General features: G+C 37.1%; 1 protein-coding gene across 4 annotated transcripts in view; it reads right to left on the bottom strand.

Moving 5' to 3' along the window:
• Positions 1-26,930, bottom strand: part of PTPN2 (protein tyrosine phosphatase non-receptor type 2) — a 137,964-nt gene that overhangs the window by 83,659 nt on the left and 27,375 nt on the right. For all 4 annotated transcript variants that reach the window (XM_045187778.2, XM_024580254.3, XM_024580255.3 and 1 more), the window contains exon 2: positions 3,291-3,381. In XM_045187778.2, the coding sequence (XP_045043713.2) occupies positions 3,291-3,381 (91 nt within the window). The remainder of the gene's footprint in view (positions 1-3,290; positions 3,382-26,930) is intronic.

The following is a 26,930-nucleotide window of genomic DNA, read 5'->3' as shown; positions in this document are numbered from 1 at the left end:
TACTTGGTGAATGAACATAAATATTCTGTGCATAGAAAAATAAACATATTTACTTTTCCTCCAGTATTTGATAGATTTTCAGTTTATATCTATACTCACCAACAAGGAATACATCATCTAAACTTACCAGTCCTCCATCAGAAGGACAACATCAAATTTAAAAACAAATAAAAAAACCCCAGAATGGCCAGAATTGAACTGTATGGAAGTCCAACAACCAAGGAATTAAAGAGACATTCATTCGGACTGGTAGCAGGGGCGGGGACAGGCAGCTGGAGCAGAGAAGTCTCCCAACAAGGCAGTGGCTACACCGCCGGGTGGGTGAGATGGCAGCCTGCCAACTAGGCAGCCCCACATTCGAGTGTGGATAAACTGGGAGGAACAAAAGGGGAACAAGACGTACTGTGCAAACCAGGGTTCCAGCGTGAGGAAATGAAGACTCGAAACCTCTGCCAGTAAAAACTGGTGGGAATTGTGCTGGCAGGAGAAACTCCCAGCCTCACAGGAGAGTTGGTTGGAGAGAGAGACCCACAGTGTCCTAGAGCATACACAAAACGACATACCTGGGAATTAGCACCAGAAGGGCCCAATTTGCTTGTGGGTAGTGGAGGAAGTGATTGAAAGCCAACCAAGAGCTGAGCAAGACCCCTCCCCTACACACAGCACCACAATGGAACGACATGGGTTGACCCACCCTGGCGAATACCTAAGGCTCTGTCACTTACTAAGTAACAGGCACACAGAGACAAAAAATATGGCCCAAATGAAAGAACACATCAAAGCTCCAAAAACAGAACTAAGCAATGAAGAGATAGCCAACCTATCAGATGCAAAGTTCAAAGCACTGGTAACCAGGAAGCTCACAGAAATGGCTGAGTATGGTCAGAAAGTAAAGGAAAAAGTGAAGGCTATGCAAAGTGAAATGAAGAAAAATATACAGGGAACCAACAGTGAAGGGAAGGAAACCGGGACTCAAATCAATGATTTGGAGCAGAAGGAAGAAGTAAACATTCAACCAGAAAAGCATGAAGAAACAAGAATTCAGAAAAATGAGGAGAGGCTTAGGAACCTCTGGGACAACTTTAAACATTCCAACATCCAAATCATAGGGGTGCCAGAAGGAGAAGAGCAAGAGCAAGAAATCAAAAACTTATTCAAACAAATAATGAAGGAAAACTTCCCCAATCTGGTGAAGGAAATAAACTTCCAGGAAGCCAAGGGAGCTGAGAGAGTCCTAAAGAAGTTAGACCCAAGGAGGAACACACCAAGGCACATCATCATTAAATTGCCTAAGATTCAAGACAAGTACAGAATCTTAAAAGCAGCAAGAGGAATGGAAAGTTACCCACAAAGGAGTTACCATAAGACTATCAACTGATTTCTCAAAAGAAACTTTGCAGGCAAGAAGGGGCTAGAAAGAAGTATTTGAAGTCAGGAAAGGCAAGGACCTATATCCAAGAATACTCTATCCAGCAAAGCTATCATTTAGAATGAAGGGCAGATAAAGTGCTTCCCAGATAAGGTCAAGTTAAAGGAGTTCATCATCACCAAGTCCTTATTATATGAAATGTTAAAGGGACTTATCTAAGAAGTAGAAGAAGATCAAAAATATGAACAGTAAAATGACAACAAACTCACAACTATCAACAAATGAATCTAAAAATCAAAACCAAAAACAAACTAAGCAAACAACTAGAACAGGAATAAAATCACAGAAATGGAGATCACATGGAAGGTTATCAGTGGGGAGGAGGAGGGGCAAGAATGGGGGAAAAGGTACAGAGTATAAGAAGTATAAATGGTAGGCAAAAAATAGGGGGAAGTCAGGAATAGTATAGGAAATGAAGAAGCCGAAAATCGTATATGCACAGCCCATGGACAGGGACTAAAGCGGGGAATGTTGGAGGGAGGCGGGGTTGCAGGGCAGAGGGGGATAAAGGGGAGAAAAAAATGGGACAACTGTAACAGCATAATCAATAAAATATACTTTTAAGAAAGGAATACATCGTCTGTAAAGGTATACAATATAGCCTTGAATAAAGTGAATCTATTCAGTCTATACAGGAGGACTTGGAACACTAATCAACTAGAGGAAGGAACCACAACACAAACAAGCTGAAACCAAAATAGATTCAGTATTTTTTTAACGTCCCTACTAATAAGCAGCCTAAAGGAGAATACTTAAGTTTAGCCCACTAAAATCAAACATGGGGAAACATTTTGGAGTGATAAGACAACTAATTTAATATCTGATCAAGTGATATCAATCAGAACAAAAAAACACCATCTAACAATGAACACATATCTAAAACCCTGGTATTACAATTGTTCACAAAATTGTGGGTGTTGGTGTGTGTATATATATCAGAATCTAAACAATGACCCATGGGGGACTGTTATTTGAAAAGAATGGAATTATCAAAAGCCACTAGTACAGCCATTGAAAAGAATGTTTATGGTACAAAAATGGTTAAGTAGAAAAACAGCTATAATTAGTATGTGCAAGATTCTAATTTTGAATTTAAGAGAATATATGTATACATTTTGACAGAAAATAAGTATCAAAAGAATATAAACCCAAAAGATTTTTGTTTTTAGATTGTGGGGTTTATACAGTTCTGTGTTTTAAAAGTTTTCTACAGTAAGTACATACTAGTTTTTTAATTTGGGGTAGAAGAGACAAACTATACCAATTAATATTTAAGTAATACTAATAAAGTCTATGGAATAATATGAAAACAAAGTATGTATGCATGAATATACACATACACACATACAAGATTACAATTATTTTAAAGAAAGAAAAATTATGCAGAAGAAAAGAAAAAAGATTGATGGAAAGTATCTTTAAATAGCCCTGGCTAGTGTAGCTCAGTGGATTGGGGGCTAGCCTGCAAACCAAAGGGTCACTGGTTCAATTCCCAATCAGGGCACATGCCTGCGTTGCAGGCCAGGACCCCAGTCGGGGGCATGCGAGAGGCAACCACACATTGATGTGTCTCTCCCTCTCTTTCCCTCGGTCTAAAAATAAATAAATATAATCTTTTTAAAAAATCCTGATGAATTAAAACAAGAAAGAAAGAAAATATATCAAATAATGGTGGCTGTGTAGATGAAATAATTATGGGCAATTTTCTTCCTTCTAGTATTCTATGCCTTGAATGTGTATTGTGTTAATATAAAAAATTACTACTGTACTTATCAACCCTGACCCGAAACCTTTTTCACTGTATCCTGCCTTCTGAAACAAACCAACAAACAAATATGCACAAAAACCAATGGGTACTTACATGGGCTTACATCTCTGTATCTGTTTCGATTTCTGTTTTCTGGAAACTTGGCCACTCTATGAGGATAGTCATGGGACTCACTGCGAATTTCCTTAAAACAACAAAAATATATTTTAATATTCCTCTTAAATTTTATATAGCAAAACAGATACTTTCCTAACCATTATAAAATAACATTTATTGAGCACTTATGATATGCCAAGTACTATGCAAAGCACACTATCTACGTTATCTCATTCAATTCTCACAATACCAATGGGAACAATTATCTTCTCTATTTTATATGTGAGGGATGATAGTCAAACAACCTGCTAACGGTCACAAAGCTATTAAGTGACAGACCCAAGGACTGAACCAAAGTCCTTCAGGCACCAAAGTCTTTGCTCTTGATATATTTACTGTCACACTATATTCAACCCTTACAAGGCAACATTAAACTCTTCATGTCATATAGAATTAATGCAATGGAGGTATCTAAGATTACATCATACTCAAATTTCTGTCTAAACTCTCAGTAATATCTATATTTCAGTTTCTATCTCAAAATTTAATCTATTTCTTCATGACATGTAACTTTTACTTGGAGTCCAGAAATATCCTCAAATTTTATTTCTAGAGCCATAAATGCTTATTTAGCAACAACCACTAGGCCCAAGACTCATTTTATGACACTTATCATTCACTGTATTACTCTATGAGAGAAATTCTGTGAGGTTATGCCTGCATTAGGCACTCAGCTACTTGTATCCAACATCAGCAGTTTTTTTTTTTCTCTCATAGGAAATATAATTCAAAGAATTCAGGTAAAAATAAACATACCAAAAAAATTGTGCATTAACAGCAAAAATTTGGATGGACTTTTGCTCACACTACCACATGTGAGAAAACGTATTTTAAAAGTTAGGCACCAGACAGTTTTACAAATTAAGCATAAATAAATTATTCTAGTAATTTATTGATGAACATTCTTACTGTGGGTTCCCTAACCTGTTGCCTGCCACCACCCCTACCAGCCCTAGAACAGTTAACTTTTTAGTTCATGTTTTTACTCATTCAGCCTTTCAAAATACAAGGGGACACAGAGCACCTCTCAACAGGAAGAATCTCAATCACATTGTGCAAAGAGCACACAGATCCAAAATATGTTGGTACAGCCATTTTGGAAAATGCAACCTGCCACACAGAAAAACAGAAACACACACTATACACACACATTACAATTGGGTTTTTTTTTTGCTGACTTTTTAATGCTACTGTCATATCTAACAATACTGCTGAGCTCTCTAGCATTTTGTAGCTGGTTCTGAATTTCTCAGTATCAGCAGTGATAATTCTCTTTTTTCCTTATACTTTGTACGTCATATTATTCATGCCTCGTTTCTTCTTCTAATCTGATTACATTGGCTAGGACCTCCTATTCATAGGCGAATAAATATTTTTATCCCTGATTTTGAATGAACTGCTTCTAAGGTGTAACCACAAAGTGTAACACTGCTTTAGGTTTTTGGTGAATACCCTTCTCAGGTTAAGAAGTTTCTTTTCAATTTCTAGTTTGCTAAAAATTTTTGTTTTAATCATGAATGAGTACTGAATTTTATTCAGTGTTTTCCCTGCATTCATGGAGATGATCCTATAGCTTTTCTCCTTTAATCTGATAATGTGTTGAACTATGGTAATAGATTTTCACTAATTATATGCATTTAAGGTTCTTCAATGTCTTCTCATGGTTTAAAGCTCATGTCTTTTTAGTGGCGAAATAGCATTCTACAAAAAAAAAAAGAGAATAACCTTCCACTGTCTGGATGTACCACCATTACAAAAACATGTATATATCTGTGTTTTTATGTTGAAATGACTATTAATTTTCTTTTCTAATGATTTATTCAGTTTTAGTACCAAAGTTATACCAGCCTCACATAAGTTAGTCATCCATATTACATTTCAGTTTCAAATACTTTTCCACGAAAGCACATTATAACAAATTACTGTGGCTGATTGAAAAGCAAAAAAAATCTTCAACCATTTCCACATTTAATTATAAATGTTTTAAAATGTCAAAAAATAAATTTCATATGTATAATTAAACACATTCAAGTATAGGCTTATATTTGTTTGCATTACCTGAAACACTCTATGAAGAGTAAAAACTCTACAAAGTCATGTAACAGATAATTTTATATTGCAAGTTAGTAACTGACAAAAAAGGGGAATATTAATTTAAAATAATACTAAAACATAATTCTTCTGTTGACAGCTCCTCTGTATCAAGTGCAGAGAAAACAGATTGGCAAGAATAAAAAATTCTGATTAACACTATGCAGGTGAGAGAGGGTAAAAAAGAGTCTCATACATTATTGACAGAATGTACGCCAATATGGTTTTTAAGAACAATTTGGTAAGATCATAAATTTGACCCACTAATTTCACTGCCAGAAATCTGTATCACATATAATCACATACCTGTGTGCAAACAATTATGCACAAGGATATTCACTCTACATAATTGTGAAAAACTAACAACCTAAACGTCCTTCAGGAATGAACTAGTGATGTAAGTTATAATGCACCAATGCACTGGAATATTATACATGTGAACCATGAAAATACATCGATATAGAATCTAAAAGATATATACTATGTAGTGAAAAAAAATGTACAAAGAATATGTTAAGTATGCTCCCACGGGAGGGATGAACTCCACTCAAACATAAATATGCCTGAGAATACAATGAGTAATTCTAGAAAGAGACAAATTTGTAATTTCTGGAGAGGAATACTGTGGAACAGGACATCTGGGGAAGGTTAGAGATTTATGTAACTAAAAGTGTTTTAATTATGAAATATTTCAAACAGAAAAATACAGATAATATGACAGCCATGTTACCACTAGTAAGATTAAACATGGTTAGCATTTTTGACACATCTGAATAAAACATCAGATACAGCTAAAGGCTTTACCCTACCCTACCCCTGTCTCTTTCTTTCCAAAGTAAACTTCTGTCCTTTTAACTGCTTTTTATTATAGACCTTTTGTGCCATTTGAACTTTAAACCACATATTCATTCATGTATTCTTTAGTTCATATGCTATTTTAAAATAAACTAGCTAAAATACTAATAAATATTAATATAATAGAATGCTTATAGTATTTAAATCACATCAAAAAGTTGTTGCAACCCATGGAATGGGAGAAAATAGATGCAAATCAAATACCTGATGAAAGATTAATATCCAGAATATATAATTTTTTAATTAAAAAAATTAACAATGGCAAAGAAGTTAGAACTCTATTATACCAGCCTTTCTTTAATACTTCTCTTATGCATATACACCTATTTTCCAGAGTTAAGTCTTATTTGTCAGTAGATTCCAATTTTTAGCGTAAAGAAATACATTTATTTGTGTATACTATAATAAATCATAATTGATATTGCAAAAAAATAACATAAAATAGAGTGGGTTCCAAGTACAGGGGTAGGGAAGAGATTTTAATTTATAAAACACCTTAAAACAGCCAAGTACTTGGGGTTAAGATACACATTTTGTTTGTTTTCTCAATTATCAAAAACAAAACCAAAAACTCTTTACAGAGTCTATTCTCTCAAATCTCCGATGTTACTATTTGTTCTCATATAAGAACCCCCAATACTTTAAAGTATCACTCCAAAGGTACATATTAGTTGCCCATTCCAATATTCATTCTTTCTAACTAAAGGTTTTTGGTTTTATTTTCTGACTTAAAATAAGCCCGACTAAAAACCTGTATTGCCCAGCCTCCTGAGAGCTAAGAATGGTCATGCAACACAGTTCTGGCCAATGGGAGTAAGAAGAAATCACTGGGTTTGGTTGCAAGAAAACTTTTATAGAAAGAACTGACCCAGTAGACCCGTGTCATTCTCACTTCTGCCTGCCCACAGTACAGGTTTTGATGTGAAGGGATGAGAGGTAGGAATAGGGAGAAACCGTCCTGTGACTGTAAGATAAGAAGTGTATTCTAAGGAAGGCTAAGTAGAAATAGAGGAAAATTGGTAATCAATGACATCACAAGCCTCAGTAACAGCTCTGGTCTCCTACCTTCAGAATTTTCATTACATGAGAAAAATAAGCCCTCTTTGTTATGTCAGATATTAAGCTTGATTTTCTTTCCCATGAAGCTAGATGCAAGTCTGTAAATAACACACACGATATAACCAAATCACAACAAAAATAGATCTGACACTGATAAAGCATTCAGGAATACCCAAGACATAAAAATAAATAATTTTATAAGAACTTTATACAAGCAATAAAATACATAGTATTTCTCAAAATGGTAACAGGAAGGCAAGCATTGAGCTATTCACTACCATATTAGGCAAAATCAGCCTCTACTGAAGTTCTGATCCTACAACACTCCCTTTCTATAGCAGAGGGCCCAGACTACAGTTGTGTTCAACATTTAGACCAAGAATGTTTCCTGTCAGTAGTAAAACCTGATGATCCAAGATTTCTCAACCTCAGCATTACAGATATTTCAGGCTGGATAATTCTTTATTTGGGGGGCTGTCCTGTGCATTACAGAATGTTTAGGAGTAGCATCCCTGGCCTCTATCATTAGACATCAGTAGTATCCTACCTCCTAGCTATCACCAAGAAAAGTCTCTTCAGGAATTTCGAAATGTCCCTGGACAGCAACATTTACCACAAATATAACCCACCAACACCCAAGTTGAGCACCACAATTCTAATCTAATGCCAACTCTTACTTTTAATGAAAGCTAAATTTAAGTGAGAAGTTATCTTTACCTTAAAGAATAATTTAGCCAAATTTAAACAAAATTTTATATGACTTTTCTTGAATAAAGTTAGGAATAATTAATTCACTACTAATTTATTTTATAGAGGCAATGATCCAAAATGTAGGTAACTCATGCACATGTTGCAAGACTAGAAATAATGTAAATATCCAATGACAGGGAAAAGATTGATTAAAGAAATCATCATACAAACCCATAAATATTATGCAGCCATTTAAAAAACAAGTACTTATGTCATGTCAGCAGTAGCATAAATCCGTAGTCTCTTGGAATGATACTATATGATAAATACAGAGGAATAACAAACCAATAAACAAAACTGAGCCACTATTTGCTATTTGGGGGATAATTTCATTTAGCTCCTTAGCTGTATTTGAAATTTATATATAACTGAGTTAACTATAGTAAGATTCCTCATCACCTCCTTTTCCAAAGTCTATTTTTTAAAGTATATTTTATTGACTATGCTATCACAGTTGTCCCAATATTTCCCCCTTTTCTTTCCTCCACCCAGCACCCCCACCTCCTTCAGGCAATCCTCACATCATTGTTTATGTCAATGGGTCATGTGTGTAAGTCCTTTGGCTACTCCATTTCCTATACTGTACTTTACATACCCATGGCTACTCTGTAACTACCAATTTGTACTTCTTAATCCCCTCACCTCTTCACCCATTCCCCCACAACCCCTCCCATCTGGCAACCATCAAAATGCTCTCTGTATCCATGATTCTGTCTCTGTTCTTCTTTCCTTAGTTTGTTCTTTAGATTCAATCATTGATACATATGCATTTATTGACATTTTGTTGTTCACAGTTTTGATCATCTTCTTTTTCTTAAATTATAGCCCCTTTAACATTTCATATAATAATGGTTTGGTGATGATGAACTCATTTAGTTTTCTCTTGTCTGGGAAGCTCTTTATCTGCCCTTTGATTCTAAATGATGGTTTTCCAAGGTAGAGCAATCTTGGCTCTAAGTCCCCACTTTCTATGACTGAATATTTCTTGCCATTTCCTTCTGGCCTGCTAAGTCACTTTGAGAAATCAGCTGACAGGCTTATGGGAACTCACCTGTAGGTAACTAATTGCTTTTCTCTTGCTGCTTTTAAGAGTCTCTCTTTGTCTTTACCTCTGGCATTTTAATTATGGATATGTCTTGGAGCGGTCCTCTTGGCATCCATCTTGTGTGTCCTGGACTTGTATGTCTCCTTCCTTCACCAAGTTAGGGAAGTTTTCTTTCATTATTTTTTCAAATAGATTTCCAATTTCTTTCTCTTTCTCTTCTCCTTCTGGCACCCCTATGATGTGAATGTTGGAACACCTGAAGTTGTCCCAAATGCTACTTACACTATCATCGATTTTTTTGGATTCTTTTTTCTTCTTGTTGTTCTGATTATTTTTTGCTTCCTTATGTTCCAAACTGCTGATTTGATTCTTGGCTTCATCCACTCTACTGTTGTTTCTCTGTACATTCTTCTTTATTTCAATTGTGGATCCTTTGTTTCTGACTGGATCTTTTTTATGTTGTTGAGGTCCTCACTAAGTTCCTTGAGTATCCTTATGAGTGTTTTGGACTCTACATCTGATAGATTGCTTTTCTCCATTTTGTTTAGTTCTTTTTTTTGATTTTTGACCTGTTTTTTCATTTGGGCCATGTTTCTTTGTCTCCTCATTTTGGCAGCCTCTCTATGTTTCTTTCTATGTATTAGGTGGCTAATTTTTATTTAAAAAATTTTTTTAAGAAGCCTAATTTGTAGAACTTTATAAGATGGTCCACTCTAACCAATGGCCTTATAATTATTTCCAGGCAGAATATTATAATTTTAAATCTAAACCTATTTATTTTCCATGTATCTACTCTCTCCTACCAGTTCATCTCTTTACTATTTTATACACATAATAATCTCTCTTGAAACTTATTTTGACATATGTTTTGAGGTAATATGCTAAACTGATTCTACTAGAGAAACAAATTTGCAGAGACTCAAATAATTCTAGGCTGAAATTCAAGAATAAGACACTTTCTTTTTAAGCATCCAGCCACTCTTTACTTCATAAGCAATAACCATGCCTATTCTTGATGTATCCTTCAATGCCAGTCACAGCAATTAATAGTAAACTATGGCTTATATCTTGACAGAAGCTGTAATGGAGAGTTTATACAAGCCCCACATGAAATCATTTAGATAAATCAAAATTTACTTTCCTGAATATAAAACACTACATGTTTTGGACAAAAAGGGAAAAAATGGTTTTAAGAGCTATTCATTTTATAAAATTAAGAAGATGATATTGAGAAATTTTTTAATGTAGGACCAAGCAGTGTTTAATATATACTTATTTCTTGTGGAGACAGCTCTTGTAAACTAACTAATCACATTACAAATAGTCTGAATTACAAACTCTTTGAAAAAAAATGTTCATTATACTACACATAATTACTGGAGGTGAAATATTTTCTGCTAAATATTTTTATTATTTAAGTTATATACTTCAAAATACAAACATTTAGTTTTCAATGGATATGCCTAGAAAAATGTTAGTCTCTTAAGTGACTGAAAATTTCCCCTTCAATCTTTTTTTAAAATATTTTATTTACTTTTAGAGAGGGGGAGGGAGAGAGGAAGAGAAACATTAATGTGTGAGAGAAATATTGATGTATGAGAGAAACATCAATTGACTACCTCCTGCATGCCCCCAAGTGGGGACCTAGCCCACAACCCAGGCATGTGCCCTGACTGGGAATTGAACCTGTAACCTTCCAGTCCACAGACTGGCACTCAGTCCACTGGACCATACCAGCCAGGGCTCCTCTTTGACCTTGTTAGCCCTAATGAACTAAGATTTCATTCATCTAGCCTTATCCAATATTCTTTCAAAAGTAAAATTTCCAATAACTGATACTTATATTAAAAGTGCAAATATTTAAATTTTAATGAAAATATTTCTAAAATGTATTACCTGTTTGTCTCCCAAAACAAGAACAAACAGAATGTCATTTAACCTTTTAATGATTCATCACCCACATTAACTGACTGGGCAATAACACAATTTCCTCAGGGGATTATCTAAGTAAATACAGCTGTTTGTCTCTACATTAAGTGGCCATGGAGTGCTTTACCTGGAGTTTTTATATGTGATTTGCTAGAATAAAAAAAATATTTTAATATATGTTCACTGTCAGAAGTTAGAACTCTGTAGATCAGCAAAAAATAAAATTATTCACTACCACACAATTCAGAGATCATCTAAATTTTTTTGGACTTTTTACAGAAAAGTAGACATTAACATATAGTTAAATTTTTAAAATTTTAATAAATATAGATTATACAGGCATACTATTTATATACCTGCTTTAATATCTTAAAATAACATATTTTCCCTTGTCAATCCATCTCCACCATCACTTTATATGACTACTGAATGTAGAACCTTTTGTTACAGGATACACCATAATTTGTTGGCCCTGAGCAATTAGATCTCCTAGTAGGCAGATCACAATTATTAAAAATGATGTGATAAATATCCTTAAGTATGACCTTACAGAAATTTTAAAGTATTTCTTGATAACCCATTAAAAATGGAACTTGAGGCAAGAGCATATTTTGCTAATATTTCTCAAGAAAGGCTAGGGGTGAGGCTTTGCCTAACTGTCAACACCACCAGTTGAACTAAAAAGTTTTATCTTCATTTTGTCCTCAAAACTTGTCTTGATTTTCTTAGGGTATTACTCTTTCAAATAACTTTAAATTTAAATGTTTTTTAGGCTGACTTAAAATATATAGTATGTATATACTATATACTATATACTATATATACTATATACATATGTCAACTTAGGGAGAACTGACATCTTTTTTTCCCTTTTTTTAAAATTGAGAACTGACATCTTTAAAATATCAACTCTTCCATCAGATACTGGCTATTTTTCTCCATTTAAGTCTCCCCTATTGCTTTTTAATTTAAATAAAACTGATATATTTCTTATTTATTCTCAAGTATTTAAATATTTTTGTTGCTATTTTGACTGATATCATGTCTATACATTTCTTCTCCTTTAATCAGTAGGACAACTATACAAGGTGGGGCAAAAGTAGGTTTACCATTCTGATCATGCGAAACAGAGTTTATTCTTGTATTACTATTTATTATTATATCATTTTCCAAACAAACAACTGTAAACCTAATTTTGCCCTACCCTGTTGTATTACACTCCCTCATATTGACTATCTTTATATTCCCAAAGTAAATTTGGGAATGGTGTTTTATACTATTATTTCTAGATAATATCCACTTATGATATATTAGCATTTTAGAACTATAACCATAGTTCAAATCAAACTGCCTATTAGAATGGGGAGGAGCAGTGGTAACTCATTTATTTCTGTCTTTTGTTTGTATTCAATGGGCCCTTCGAAAGCTTTGTTTCATTTTATTGTCATTTTTCTAGATGGAATGAAATGCTTAATTCATTGACATTCTTTACTCTTGCAGTAAAGACTGGCTAAATCCTGTAAAGTCAGAATACTGTCATCTCATTATTTTCTAGACACACTAATAGCAGTATTCATTGATTTCTTCTTCCACCCAAAGTGATTAGTAAAGATTGCTGTTTTCCCCACTTGCTGTTAGGTAACAAAAGCAAGTAGTCTGATGCAATTCTGTTTTGTTCTTCTCTTTTTCTACCTTGTAGCATTATTTCTTTATCCTGAATATTTAGCAAATTCATTAGGATGAACCTACGGTTTTATGCTTTTAAAATATATTCCTAGTGAAGACTTTGGGTCCCCTTTGATCTTGAACTTCAGAGCTTTCTTCAGCTCACAGATATTCTTCCATAAATTCACCTTAGTCTCCTCTGTGTTCTCAGTAACTGTTATCACAGAGACTTGAGACTGTCAGTTGTTTTGAATGTTCTTTTATAATATTTGACAGGGGACTCATGAGTTTGAAAATTTTAGTTTAAGGTAGTTAGCAAGCCTAGTAGGTAATGCATATGTTAAAGCTATTGTTTCAGGACTGCAGGTATGCCCACCTTTCCAGGTGGAGAGACAGCAGACCTACTGGGGCACAGCTAAAGATCACCACCTGGGGCACAGCTGGAGACATCAGAGCCACTGTGTTCCAAAGAGAGACAGGCACCACCCTCCAGGGTGACAGCTAACTGCCTAGGGTGAGAATGCTGCAGTTTTTTAAATCTAATTTTCCCTGAATTTCAAAACCCCTCACTGCACTTTGTTCTCTGCTATAAAAAGCCTTGCTTGAAAGGAAATGTAACCCGCCACCTTCTCAGATAGCTGGCTATCTGAATAAAGCGCTCATAGAGATTCAATGCCTGTCTCTGCTTATTGGGTCTGGTATGTGAAAGGCAGCATGAATGCTGGCTTTTCTGGTTTAATATTCACTTTTAAAATCTTTTTCCAGAATTATGAGAGATTTTCCTCAAGCTAAATTGGTATTCTGCACTATTTTGCTAGCGAGTCCTGAATTTTTTAACAACTAGGTTTTATAACTAGGCATTTTAACATAGGTTTTATAACTTAAGCATTATTTTAAGAATGCTTTCCTCTCTGTTTATTTTATTTTTATGACCTGCTCTTGTTATTCTGAGAATCTGAATTCCAGTTTTCTCTATTTCTTATACTATTTTATATGCTGTAAATGATACAGTTAATCTCATTTTCTTGTAGTGCTGAATTTTTCAAGTCTAACATTTGTTTGTTCATCTTTACAGAAAGTGTAGGCAACAATATGCTCATACTGTTTACTATCAAAATTCTCTAAATCTCAAATATGTTAAATAATAATACAAAATTTTTCTTATCACAGTATTTTAAACATTTTAATAATAAAACAACAAAAAAGCTTCTACTGCATGGGACTAAGGACCTGGAAAATTACATCCCCTTTTTATTTTCTATAACTATTCTTACAGTCATTTTTTATTGCTATTTGTACATTTGTGACTAACAGCTCCCTCTCTCTCTCTGCCTCTGCCTATCTCTCTTCTTTTTTTAAAATCAGAGCTTTGAGTTTTCCTAGAGACTATCAAGGAGCCAGTCTAAGTAAATGCCATCAGAAAAGTATGCTCACATTTAAAGAAAACACATGAAGAGGATTTATTTTTGCCTAAGGGAGTGAAGAAAGAATACAGTGCATAACAAACCTGAAGACTGAACAGGAGTATTTCATGTAAACAGTTGGAAAAGACAGGTAGATGGGGGCGGGGGGGGGGCGGAAAAAGCTTGTACAAAGTCACAAAGATGTAAGAATACATAAAACAATAAAGAAAGAGAATAACTGATATCTTGCAAGAATTATAAGAAACACAAGACCTGTGGTGCATGAGAGTGAAATGCAAGAAATGAGGATAAACAGGTAGAGAGAGATCCCGTTATGTAGGATTTTTCATGCTTCATTCACCCAATATACATATAGGAATTCTGCAAATTATAAAGATGGCATTGTAAACTGGGACATGGGGGGAGGACACAGGGGAAGGAGGGATGAATTATTCAACAAACAATATGATAAAAACAAATAGGTATTTAGAAAAAAATAACTGGTCAGGAACAAGAAAAGGATTCCCACTCTTACTAGTTCTATTTAACATAGTACTGAAGTTCTAGCCAAAGCAATTTGACAAAAAAAGAAATACTAAGCATCCAAACTGGAAAGAAATTTGTTGATCTCTATTCACAAATAGCATAACTTTATATGCAGAAAACTGTAAAGAATCCACACACACACACACCACAAACCTGTTACAGCTAATAAACAAATTCACCAAAGTTGCAAAACAAAAATCAACATGCAAAAATCAATTGTTTTTCTATACACTAGCAATGAACAATCCAAAAAAGGAAATTAAGTAAACAATACCATTTACAATATAATCAAGAAGAATGAACTACTTAAGAGTAATTTTAGCCATGAAAGTGAAAGACTTGTACACTGAAAACTATAAAATGCTGCTGAAAGAAATTAAAGACAACCCTATAAACAGAAAGACATCCTGAGTTTGTAATGAAGACAACACTATGATGACAAAAGAAAAAAGATAACAAAACTACTCAAAGCTGTATGTTGATTCAATGAAGTCCTTATCACACACAATTCAAATGACAATTTTGGACAAAAAGGAAAAACTCATCCCAAAGTTCACATGCAATTTCAAGGGATCCTGAATAGTCAAAACAATCTTGAAAAATAACTAACAAAGTTGGAGGATTCAGGATTCATACTTCCTGATTACAAAACTTACTATAAAGCTACAGTAATCCAATCAGCATGGTACAGCAGAAAGACAGATATAGAGATCAATGGAATAGCATGGAGTTCAGACATAAATCCTCACATCTATAATCAACTGATTTTCAACAAGGAGCTCAAAACTCCTATGTGAAAAGGAGTATTTTCAACAAATGGTATTGGGCAAACTGGATAGTCACATGCAAAATAAAGCTGGACCTTGACTATAAACCATAAACAAAAATTAACAAAAAATGGATCAAATACCTAAACTATTAAATAAAACACTGGGACTGAAAATCTTCATGACCTTGGATTTGGCAATAATTTCCCAAATTAAGATACCCAAAACAACAACTACAACAAAGATCATGACCTTGGATTTGGCACTGGTTTCTTAAATTATGACACAGAAAGTACCAGTGGCGAAAGAAAAATAAGTTAGACCTCATCATATTAAAAGTTTTTGTGCATCTAAATAAGTTGAACAACAAATCAGTTTCTTTCCCCCCTTCTCTCCCTCCTCCCTAAGTCAATTTTTTAAAAAGTATTTAAAAAATTTTTTCTGCATCAAATAACACTATAGAGTGAAAAAAACCCAACATATTGGGGAAAAATGTATATCATGTATCTGACAAGCATTAATAACCAGAATATACAGAGAACATCTACAATTCAACAACAACAGAACTTTAAAAATAGGCAGGAGAGAGAAGATAGTGGCCAAGTAGGTGGAAGCTGAGCCCACTTGCTTGTGCCCCCAGCACGGATTTTCAGCTGATCTTCTGACAAGTGACCTGAACAATCAATGGAATCTCAGCTGAGATGAATTTTTGAAGCCAAGGAGTAAAGAGGATGCTTTGCGCCATCTAGTAAGAGATTTTGTAAGTTAAGGGGAAAATGCCCTGAGTGAGGTGCCTGCACCAGATAGATCAGACAGAAAACGCAGCTTAGTGGCTCCCTCCCCTCCTGGGGTGTGGTGGGTGGGTTGGGGGGAGCTAGTTGTGCACAGGGAAACCCCCAACTTCAATTGGGAGAGACTTGGAAGGATATACAAAATCTGGGAGACTTAGGATGCATACACACAGTGAGCAACACATCCATACCTGCAGCGCCAATGGGAAGTGTTCCAAAGAGAAATTCTATCTCCTAAAACTATCAGAGGCACCAGCAGGCTGTGGACAGCCCTGACTGAGAGAATTTTTACTTTTTCGGGAGGTGGAGCATTTGGAGAGCTGGCCCATGGCTCTGGGCTGGAGTGTGGGTGCCACATAAAGACTTTTTAAAAAGGGGAGCTGACGTGTGGCTGGGCAAGGACCCCATTTGCTCGTGCGACAGCTCCACCAACAAAGAAACCAGAGTGAACTCGCACACTTCATTCCCATAGAGTCTAGCTGTGCAGGAAGAACAGAAAATGGCACAACAAAGGAACTATGGGACCTGACCCAGTGCAGCCGGTAAACAGGGGGCTGTATACAGTGGAGAGCTTGGGCTAAGTCTCCTGTGAGAGCAGCAGGCTGGGGACCTGAAGGCCAGGAGCTGAGAGCCTGATATTCATTGCAGCTAGACAGGTCCCCCAACAGGCAGGCATGCCCAACCCCCACATGCTGGATTGCAGGCTCTTCAGATCACTGAGGCCAGGCTCAACAGTCTACTCGGCACATAAATGCAGGGGAAAGAAAGAGAAGCTCTAAAACGACCCTCTGTAAACTTCTATCAAACACTACACACTATGCCATTTCCTTGGGCCCTGATCCACTGAAACAAGCAGAAAGAGAGATTAGAGACAAACACAGCAATAGGTGTTCAGGGTCACGCCAAGCCTTGGCTCTTATACAAAGCTGCTGTCAGCACCAAGCAAGAAAGAGCTGACCCTTTTACACAGTTTGGCCCCTCATATGAAATGGATGGCTAATTGATCAGAAACTACACATTATTATTGGGGCAGACCAAGACATGTGGCAGGGGGGTGGGAAACACTCCCACCATCTTCCCTGAAGACTGAACAGTGTCTTCCATAAGCCAAGGATTCCACCATCCCAATCAAACTGGAGGGCCCCTATGTTGGCAGATGGAAGTGGTACTTGCAGTACTCTCAGACATTAGATGAACTTCTCCAGGGTATTGTGCTAATGGAAAGCCAGTAGGGTAAAACAGGGAAGACAAGCCAGGCCTGAAGGAGACAGACACAGATTGTGGATTGCTTGAGCCTAGAACAGGCTGCCTAGAGCAAGAATAGGAAACTATCTGACATTACCAAGGGTGGATCCAGAAAGAGAAAACAGTGGCAAACACTAGACTCTGCTGAGACAAATTGTACCTCAGGTTTCATCATTATTTGTGTTATTTTTTTCTCCAGCATAGCTATTGAACATTTTTCTCTTTTCCTTCAAGTCTGTTCCTATTATTTCACCAGTTTATTTATTCTTTTTAAAATTTATTTATTTATTTTTATTCAGTTACAATTGTCTGCATTTTCTCCCCTTCCCTCCACCTCACCCCAGCCAGTCCCACCTCCCGCCCCCATCTCTACCCTCCCCCTTGATTTTGTCCTTGTGTCCTTTATAGTAACTCCTATAGACCTCTCTCCCCACTATCCCCTCCCCACTCCCCTTTGGCAATTGTTACAATGTTCTTAATTTCAATGTCTCTGGTTATATTTTGTTTGCTTTTTCTTTTCTTGGTTATGTTCCAGTTAAAGGTGAGATCATATGGTGTTTGTCCCTCACCGCCTGGCTTATTTCACTTAGCATAATGCTCTCCAGTTCCATCCATGCCATTGCAAAGGGTATAAGCTTCTTCTTTTCTCTTTGCTGCGTAGAATTCCATTGTGTAAATGTACCATAATTTTTGATCCACTCATTTGCTGATGAGCGTTTAGGTTGCTTCCAGTACTTGGCTATTGTAAATTGTGCTGCTATGAACATTGGGGTGCATAGGTTCTTTTGGATTGTTGTTTCAGGGTTCTTAGGGTATAATCCCAGCAGCGAAACTGCTGGGTCAAAGGGTAGTTCCCTTTTGCCTTTTCTGAGGAAATTCCATACTGTTTTCCACAGTGGCCTCACCAGTCTGCATTCCCACCAACAGTGCACTAGGGGTCCCTTTTCTCCGCATCTTCTCCAATATTTGTTTGTTGATTTGTTCATGTTGGCCACTCTAACCACTGTGAGATGGTACCTCATTGTGGTTTTAATTTGCATCTCTCTCATGGCTAGTGATGCTGAGCATCTTTTCATAGGTCTCTGGGCCCTCTGTATGTCTTCCTTGGAGAAGTGTTTGTTCAAGTCCTTTGCCCATTTTTTAATTGGGTTGTTTGTCTTCCTGGAGTGCAGTCGTGTGAGTTCTTTATATATTTTGGAGATCAGGCCCTTGTCAGAGGTATCATTGGCAAATATGTTTTCCCATACTGTAGGTTCTCTTTGTAATTTGGTGCTGTTTTCTTTAGCCATGCAGAAGCTTTTTATTTTGATGAGGTCCCATCATTTGTTTATTCTTTCCTTTATGTCCCTTGCCTTAGGAGACGTGTCTGTGAGGATGTTGCTGTGTGGAATGTCTGAGATCTTCCTGTCAATGTTTTCCTCTAGGACTTTTAGGGTGTTACGACTTATATTTAAGTCTTTTATCCATCTTGAGTTTATTTCTGTGTATGGCGTAAGTTGGTGATTGATTTTCATTTTTTTGCATGTAGCTGTTGATCTCCCAACACCATTTGCTGAAGAGGCTGATTTTGCTCCATTTTATGCTCCTGCCTCCTTTGTCAAATATTAATTGACCATAAAGACTTGGGTTTATTTCTGGGCTCTCTGTTCTCTTCCATTGGTCTATGTGCCTGTTTTTATGCCAGTACCAGGTTGTTTTGATTACAGTGGCCTTGGAATACAGTTTGATTTCAGGTATTGTGATCCCTCCTGCTTTGTTCTTTTTCCTCAAAATTGCTGCAGCTATTTGGGGTCATTTATGGTTCCATATAAATTTCTGAAATGTTCGTTCTATATGTGTGAAATATGTCATGGGTACTCTAATAGGGATTGCATTGAATCTATAAATTGCTTTGGGTAGTATGGCCATTTTGATGATGTTAATACTTCCTATCCATGAGCATGGTAAATGCTTCCATTTGTTTGTGTCTTCCTTAATTTCTTTCTTCAGTGTTGTGTAGTTTTCTGAGTACAGGTCTTTTACCTCCTTGGTTAGGTTTATTCCTAGGTACCTTATTTTTCTTGTTGCTATATCAAATGGGATTTTTTTCCTGATTTCTGTTTCTGCAGTTTCATTGTTGGTGTACAGGAATGCCTTTGATTTCTTAGTATTGACTTTGTATCCAGCTGTTTTGCCAAATTCATTTATTATATCAAGTAGTTTTTTGGTGGAGTCTATAGGATTTTTCACGTACACTATCATGTCATCTGCAAACAGTGACACTTTCATTTCCTCCTTTCCAATTTGGATGCCTTTTATTTCTTTTTCTTGTCTGATTGCTGTGGCTAGGACTTCCAATACTATGTTGAATAGGAGTGGTGAGAGAAGGCATCCTTGTCTTGTTCCTGATCTTAGTGGGAAAGCTCTAAGTTTTTGTCAATTGAGTATTATGTTGGCTGTAGGTCTCTCATATATGGCCTTTATTATGTTGAGGAATGCTCCCTCTATTCCCACTTTGCTGAGTGTTTTTATCAGAAATGGGTGCTGTACCTTATCGATTGCTTTTTCCACATCTATTGATATGGTCATGTGATTTTTGTCTTTGCTGTTGTTGATGTGATGTATTATGTTTATTGATTTGCAAATATTGTACCATCCTTGCATCCCTGGGATGAATCCCACTTGGTCATGGTGTATGATCTTTTTAATGTATTGCTGGATGAGGTTTGCCAACATTTTGTTGAGAATTTTAGCGTCTGTGTTCATCAGCAATATTGGCCTGAAGTTTTCTTTCTTCGTTGTGTCTTTCTCTGGTTTTGGGATTAGGATGATGCTGGCTTCATAAAATGAGTTTGGGAGTCTTCCATCTTCTTGAATTTTTTGAAATATTCTGTGGAGGATGGGGGTTAGCTGCCCCTTAAATGCTCTATAGAATTCTGCTGTGAAACCGTCTGGTCCAGGGCTTTTGTGTGTCGGAAGCTTTTTGATTACTGTTTCAATTTCATCAGGAGTTACTGATCTGTTCAGGCTTTGTGCTTCTTCCTCATTGAGTTTTGGAAGGTTATATTTGTCTAGAAATTTGTCCATTTCATCTAGGTTTTCAAATTTTGTTGCATACAGTTCTTCATAGTAATTTCTTACAATCCTTTGATTTTGGTGGTATCCGTTGTGGCCTCTCCTCTTTCATTTCTGATTGTGTTTATTTGGGTCCTCTCTCTTTTTTTCTTGATGAGCCTGCTTAAGGGCGTGTCGATTTTGTTTATCTTTTCAAAGAACCAGGTCCTAGATTCGTTGATCCTCACACTTGTGCTTTTTGTCTCTATGTCATTTAATTCTGCTCTGATCTTGGTTATTTCCTGACTTCTACTTGCTCTGGGTTGCCTTTGTTGTTGTTCCTCGAGTTCTTGTAGGTGTATGGTTAGGTTGTTCATTTGAGCTCTTTCTATTCTTTTTAGGTAGGCCTGTATCTCTATAAACTTCCCTCTCAGGACTGCCTTTGCTGTGTCCCATAGGTTTTGGATTGTTGTGAGTTCATTTTCGTTTGATTCCAGAAACTTTTGGATTTCTTCTCTGATCTCATTTTTCACCCATTCATTGTTTAATAGCATGCTATTCAGTCTCCATGATTTTGAGTGTTTGGGGTTTTTTTTCCTTGAGCTTTGTTTCTAGTTTCAGTCCCTTATGGTCAGAGAAAATGCTTGATATGATTTCAATTTTCTTGAATTTGTTGAGGCTTGCTTTGTGTCCTATCATGTGGTCTATCTTTGAAAATATTCCATGTGCATTTGAAAAGAATATGTATTTTGCTTCTTTGGGATGACAGGCTCTCTATATATCAGTTAGGTCCATTTCATCCAAGGCCTTGTTCAATGAATGCCACAATATCTTTGTTGATATTTTGTTTAGAAGATTGGCCATCTTTGACAGTGGGGTATTAAAATCCCCTACTATAATTGTGTGGCTGTCAATATCTTTCTTGAAGTCCTCCAAGATTTTCTTTATGTATTTGGGCACTCCTATGTTGGGAGCATATATATTGACAATGTTTATGTCTTCTTGGTGGATTCTTCCTTTGAGTATTATGAAGTGACCATCTGGGTCTCTTTTTATGGCCCTTTTTTTGAAGTCTATTTTGTCTGATATGAGTATTGCTTCCCCTGCTTTTTTTTTCCTGTCCATTTGCTTGGAATATTTGTTTCTAGCCCTTCACTTTCAGTCTGTGTAGGTCTTTTGTCCTGAGGTGGGTCTCTTGTAGGCAGCATATGTGTGGGTCATGCTTTCTTATCCATTCAGCAATTCTATGTCTTTTGATTGGAGCATTTAATCCATTTACATTTAAGGTTATTATTGATAGACATTTATTCATTGTCAATTCTTTGTACGTGTGTTCTTCCCTATTTCTCTCTTTTACTTCCTTTCCTTAAAGCAGCCCCTTTAGCATCTCTTGCAGAGCTGGTTTGGTGGAGGTGTATTCTTTTAGACTTCTTTTGTCTGGGAAACTCCTTATTTGGCCTTCTATCTCGATTGAGAGCCTTGCTGGGTAAAGTAGCCTTGGTTGCAGGCCTCTGGTTCTCATTACTTGGAATATTTTTTGCCATTGTCTTCTGGCTTGGAGCGTTTCCATTGAGAAGTCAGTTGCTAGTCGTATCAGGGCTCCCGTGTATGTTACTTCCTGTTTCTCCCTTGCTGCCTTTAAGATCTTCTCTTCGTCTTGGTATTTTGCCATTTTAATTATGATGTGTCTTGCAGTGGGCCTCTTTGGGTTCCTCTTGATTGGGACTGTCTGTGATTCCTGGATTTGTGTGACATTTTCTCTCATCACATTAGGGACATTTTCCATCATTACTTTTTCAAACAGGTTTTCTGTCCTTTGCTCTTCTTCTCCTTCTGGTATCCCTATTATATGGATATTATTGTGTTTCATGTTGTCCTGCATTTCCCTTAACCCCTCTTCATTCTTTCTGAGCCTCTTTTCCTTTTCTTGCTCTTTCTGGGTGTTTTTTTCTACTTTGTCCTCCAGTTCGCTGATCCGGTCCTCTGCTTCATCGAGCCTGCTTTTGATTCCTTCTACTGTGTTCTTCAGTTCAGAAATTGTATTCTTCATTTCCTCTTGGCCCTTGTTGATAGTTTTTATTTCCTTTTTCATGTTGATATAGTTTGCAGTGAGTTCACTGTAGTTTCCCTGTAGTTTTTGGTAATTCTCTGTGAGCTCGTTAAGCTTCCTCATAACCAATTCCTTGAACTCAGAATCTGACAGTTGACTTGGCTCGTTTTTCATTTAGCATTGTTTCTGAGACTTCCCCCTTTCCTTTCATTTGGGGATTGTTTCTTTGTCTTCCCATTGTTTGTGAGATTCTTCCTGTTAGCCTCTGCTTCTTAAGTTGCGCTGTTCTGACCCCCTGAGTTTTTGGTGTAAACTTCTGTGGTAGAATACCTGTGAGATTTTGTGTACAGTCTCCTTGATCTCCTGATCTTACTCATCTTGGGCTGTGGTTTCTCTTGGCTGTGTGTATGTCTTTCGTTTTTGGTTCCTGTTGGGTCTTTCTTTGGTGGGTCTTTCCCACCAGCTGATTATCTGAGGTTCAGTCTGTCCCGCACCTCTTGTCTTCTGTTGTGCAGGTGTGGGCAGGTTGTATTGGAGCTGGTTCTTCCATGTTTACAAGGTTTTGAGGCTTTTCTCTTGCTCTTGTTCAGTTGTTTTTTTCTCACTATTTAGTTGGATCTCCAGATAGGTCCTGGGTTGAATTAGTGTGATTTCCACTCCCTCCTTCACCTTCTTCTGTTGTTATCTGTTGGTGATTCCTTTGTTGGTGGGTTTCCTCTTCCAGGAGGAATCCTGGTGTTCCCAGCTTCTACACACTCTTTTTTTATGGTAGGCCTTCTCTGGGCTATGGGTGTGCGTGCAGAGCCTTCCTTGATTTGCACTCTCCCTGGTTCCTGTGGTCTCAGTTACCTTCGAGATGAGGTGCAGACACTCCCATTCGCTGGGTATCCTCCCCTGGGTGGTTCCTGTAGTCTCAGCTCCCTCAGAGATGAGGTGCAGGTACTCCCAGTTGCTGGGCACCCTGCCCCGGTGGTGTCTGTAGTCTCAGCTCCCTCTGAAATGAGGTGCACGCACTCCCCGGTGGATGGGTACCCTGCCCCGGGTAGTGCCTGTAGTCTCAGCTCCCTCCAAGATGAGGTGCACATAGTCCCCCGACGAGTGTTGGGGTGGAGAGGAGACTGGAGCTGTTGCTGCAAGGGAATTCCCCAAAGTGCCCCAGAGAGTCTTTTTCTTTTTGGGAAAAAGCCTCCTGCTAGATCCTGTCGCTTCCTCCGTACAAGGAAGGGCCTGACCTCTCACAGAGCCCACCTCTCCAGCTAGTCTGGGGGCTGTCCAGGTCAGGATCGCAAGCGGCCCAACTTTCAACTCTCCTCGGCCAGCGCCTGCGGTCTCCCTGGGTTTTCCACTTCGTCCTTATTCCCCTCCCTGCGACTTTAGGCAACCAGGTCTCTCAAAATGTTGCTCAGGCCTTGTTTGGCAGCGGAGGGGGCCATTAACCCAGCTCTCTCCCAGGAGTCCTGCGGCAGGCCCCGCACGGGCAGGCCTGGGGCTGCAGCCGCCCTGGTCCCCGTGTTGGTCCCAGGGACCTTTTTGTCTTGAAACAATCCCCTTACCTTCTGTTTTCTCAGTGTCCTCTGTACTTTGTGGTCTCCTATCTTCATAAACGCTGGGCTGGTTTTGGCTGTTCGCTTTGTTTCTCAGTAGAGTGGGTAGGTGTTTCACCCAGGTGCAGAGGGAAGTTAACTCCGCTCCCACCTATCTTGCCGTCGTCATCTCTCTCCTCACTAGTTTTTTTTAATTTTAATTTTATTTCAAATCTCATATTTTACTCCTCCCTTCATTTACTCCATTTTCACTTCCTCCTTATTTTATTTTAAATTTGATTATTTTCCCTTTGTACTCCTTCTTTCTACTCTGCACTCTTATTTCTCCTTCCTCCAGCCTCACAAAACCATTTTTCTTGCTATTAGTCATCTCACATCCTTTTTCCCCTTGTTGTAATATCCTTATTCTCTCTTCACCTTTATTATCTTTGTGGTTGTTGCATTTCTTCAATCTTATTCCTAGATGTCCATTTTTTTTGTATTTCAAATCTCAAACTATATAACTCCCCCCTCCTACTCCATTTTGCCTTACTCCTGCCCTTTCTTCCTTTTTTAAAAAAATTTATTGTTTCTCTCTCTTAGCCTGGTTTTTATTCCTTACTCATTATTTCTTCTCTCTCTATCCTCTCAAAATCATTATTCTCTCATTTAGACATCTCATAATCTTTTTTCTTTCTTTCTTTTTTCCTTCTGATTCTCTTTCCAACTTTATTAATCTTTGCTCATTTGTCATTAATATTGTTGTGGTGGTAGCTTTTCTTCAATTTTGATCCTATCTTTTCACTATTTTTTTATTTTGGGGATTTTCTTGAACTTCATATTATGTTCTTCCCTTTTCTTCCATTTTGCCTGCCTCCCTCCCTTTTTTAATCATACCGTTCATTTTCTTTCTTTGCCTTGTTTCTATTCCCTGTCTTATTATTTCTCCTCTCTCAACACTCTCAAAATTATTTTCCTTTCTATTATCATTGCATATTCATTTTTCCTTTCTTATAAAGGCCTTATTGTCTTTCTGCCTTTTCAAGTATCTGCTCGTTTGTTGCTGATAGTGTGGTTATGGCTGGGGAATGTTTTTGCAGGTGTGGTTTTGTTTCCTGGGTTGTTTTGTTTTATTCTGGCAATACCTGTACAGCAGCATGCAAGATGTGGTGGGCAGTATGACTCTCACTCCGCCAGCTGGAGGGAAGAACTCACTAAAGAATGACCCAACAAAAACCAAAACCCAATTACAACAAGAGAGGCCATATAAATGGCATAAAAGGCAGCCTAAGAGCATCTAGGTCAGGAGATCAAGGTGACTGTACCATGGAGTCCCATATGTCTCCTATCATAGAAGGCCACCCCACAAAGACAGGGAGTCAAAGCAGATCAATTTAATATGCAGAAACAAAAAATCACCTGAAGTGGGGAAACAAAGAAACAACCCCCAATCTAAAGGAAAGGAGGAATGTCCAGAAAGAGTGCTAAATAAAACTCAGGCAAACAATCTATGAGACACAGAGTTCAATAATGGTTATAAGGGGACTTAAGGAACTCAATGAGACTATAAGGAACTCTATAGAAGCTTCAAGGAACTCAGTGGGAACTACATCAGCATGAAAAAAGACATAGAAACTAAGAATACAAATCAGGAGGAAATAAAGAATACAATACCTGAAATGAAGAATACAATAAAGGAATTAAAAGCAGGCTAGATGAAGTAGAGGATTGAATGAGTGAGTTGGAAGACAAGGTAGAAAAAAACACCGTCTCACAGCAGCAAAAGGAAAAAAGACTCAAAAGGAATGAAGATAGTTTAAGGGTGCTACAGGACAACATGAAATGTAGTATTACTCACATCATAGGGATACCAGAAGGAGAAAGGAGCAAGAGACAGAAAACCATTTTGAAAATGTAATGACAGAAAACTTCCCTCACTTGATGAAAGAAAAAGTCACGCAAGTTCGTAAAGAACATAGGATCCTAATCAAGATGAACCCAAAGAAGCCCACTCCAAGACACATCATAATTAAACTGGCAAAATTTAACACAAATAGATAATCTAAAAGGCAGGAAGAGAGAAACAGCTAGTAACACACAAGGGAGCTCCTATAACGCTATTACCTGATTTCTTGACAGAAACACTACAAGCCAAAAGGGAATGGCACAAAATATTTCAAGTACTAAAAAGCAAAGGTGTGCAACCAAGACTACTCTACTGAGGACAGCTCTAATTGATACTGGAAGGCAATATAAGGAGCTTGCCAGACCAAAAAAAAAAAAAAAAAAAAGGCTAAAGAAGTACATCTCCACCAAATGAGCATCGCAAAAGATGTTAAAGGGACTGCTTTAAGAAGATGAAGAAATAAAGAAAAAGGAACACAGGTACAGAGAAAAAAATTGCAATGAATTAATACCTATCAGTAATAACCTTATATGTAAAGGAATTACATGCTACAATCAAAAGACATAGGGTATCTAAATGGATAAGAAAACAAGACCAGCATAAATGTTGTCTACAAGACACCCACCTCAAAACAAAATCAACACAGGCTGAAAGTGAAGGTATCAAAAAAATATTACAAGCAGATGGACATGAAGAAAAAGCTGGGGTAGAAATACTTACATCGCACAAAACAGACTTCAAATCAAAGTTCATAACAAGATAAAAAGGTCACTACATAATACTTAACAGAGTGGTCCAACAAGAGAATATAGCTCTTGCAAACATATGCACCCAAAATAGGAGAACCTAAATATATATGGAAAATCTTGCAGGACTACAAGAAAGAGGATGAAAGCAAGACAGTTATCATAGCAGATTT

The sequence above is a fragment of the Desmodus rotundus genome, chromosome 10 (genome assembly GCF_022682495.2).
Source record: "Desmodus rotundus isolate HL8 chromosome 10, HLdesRot8A.1, whole genome shotgun sequence".
Classification (NCBI taxonomy): domain Eukaryota; kingdom Metazoa; phylum Chordata; class Mammalia; order Chiroptera; family Phyllostomidae; genus Desmodus; species Desmodus rotundus.
Note: the sequence above shows the minus strand (reverse complement) of the source record. Positions and strands in the feature narration are given on the sequence as shown.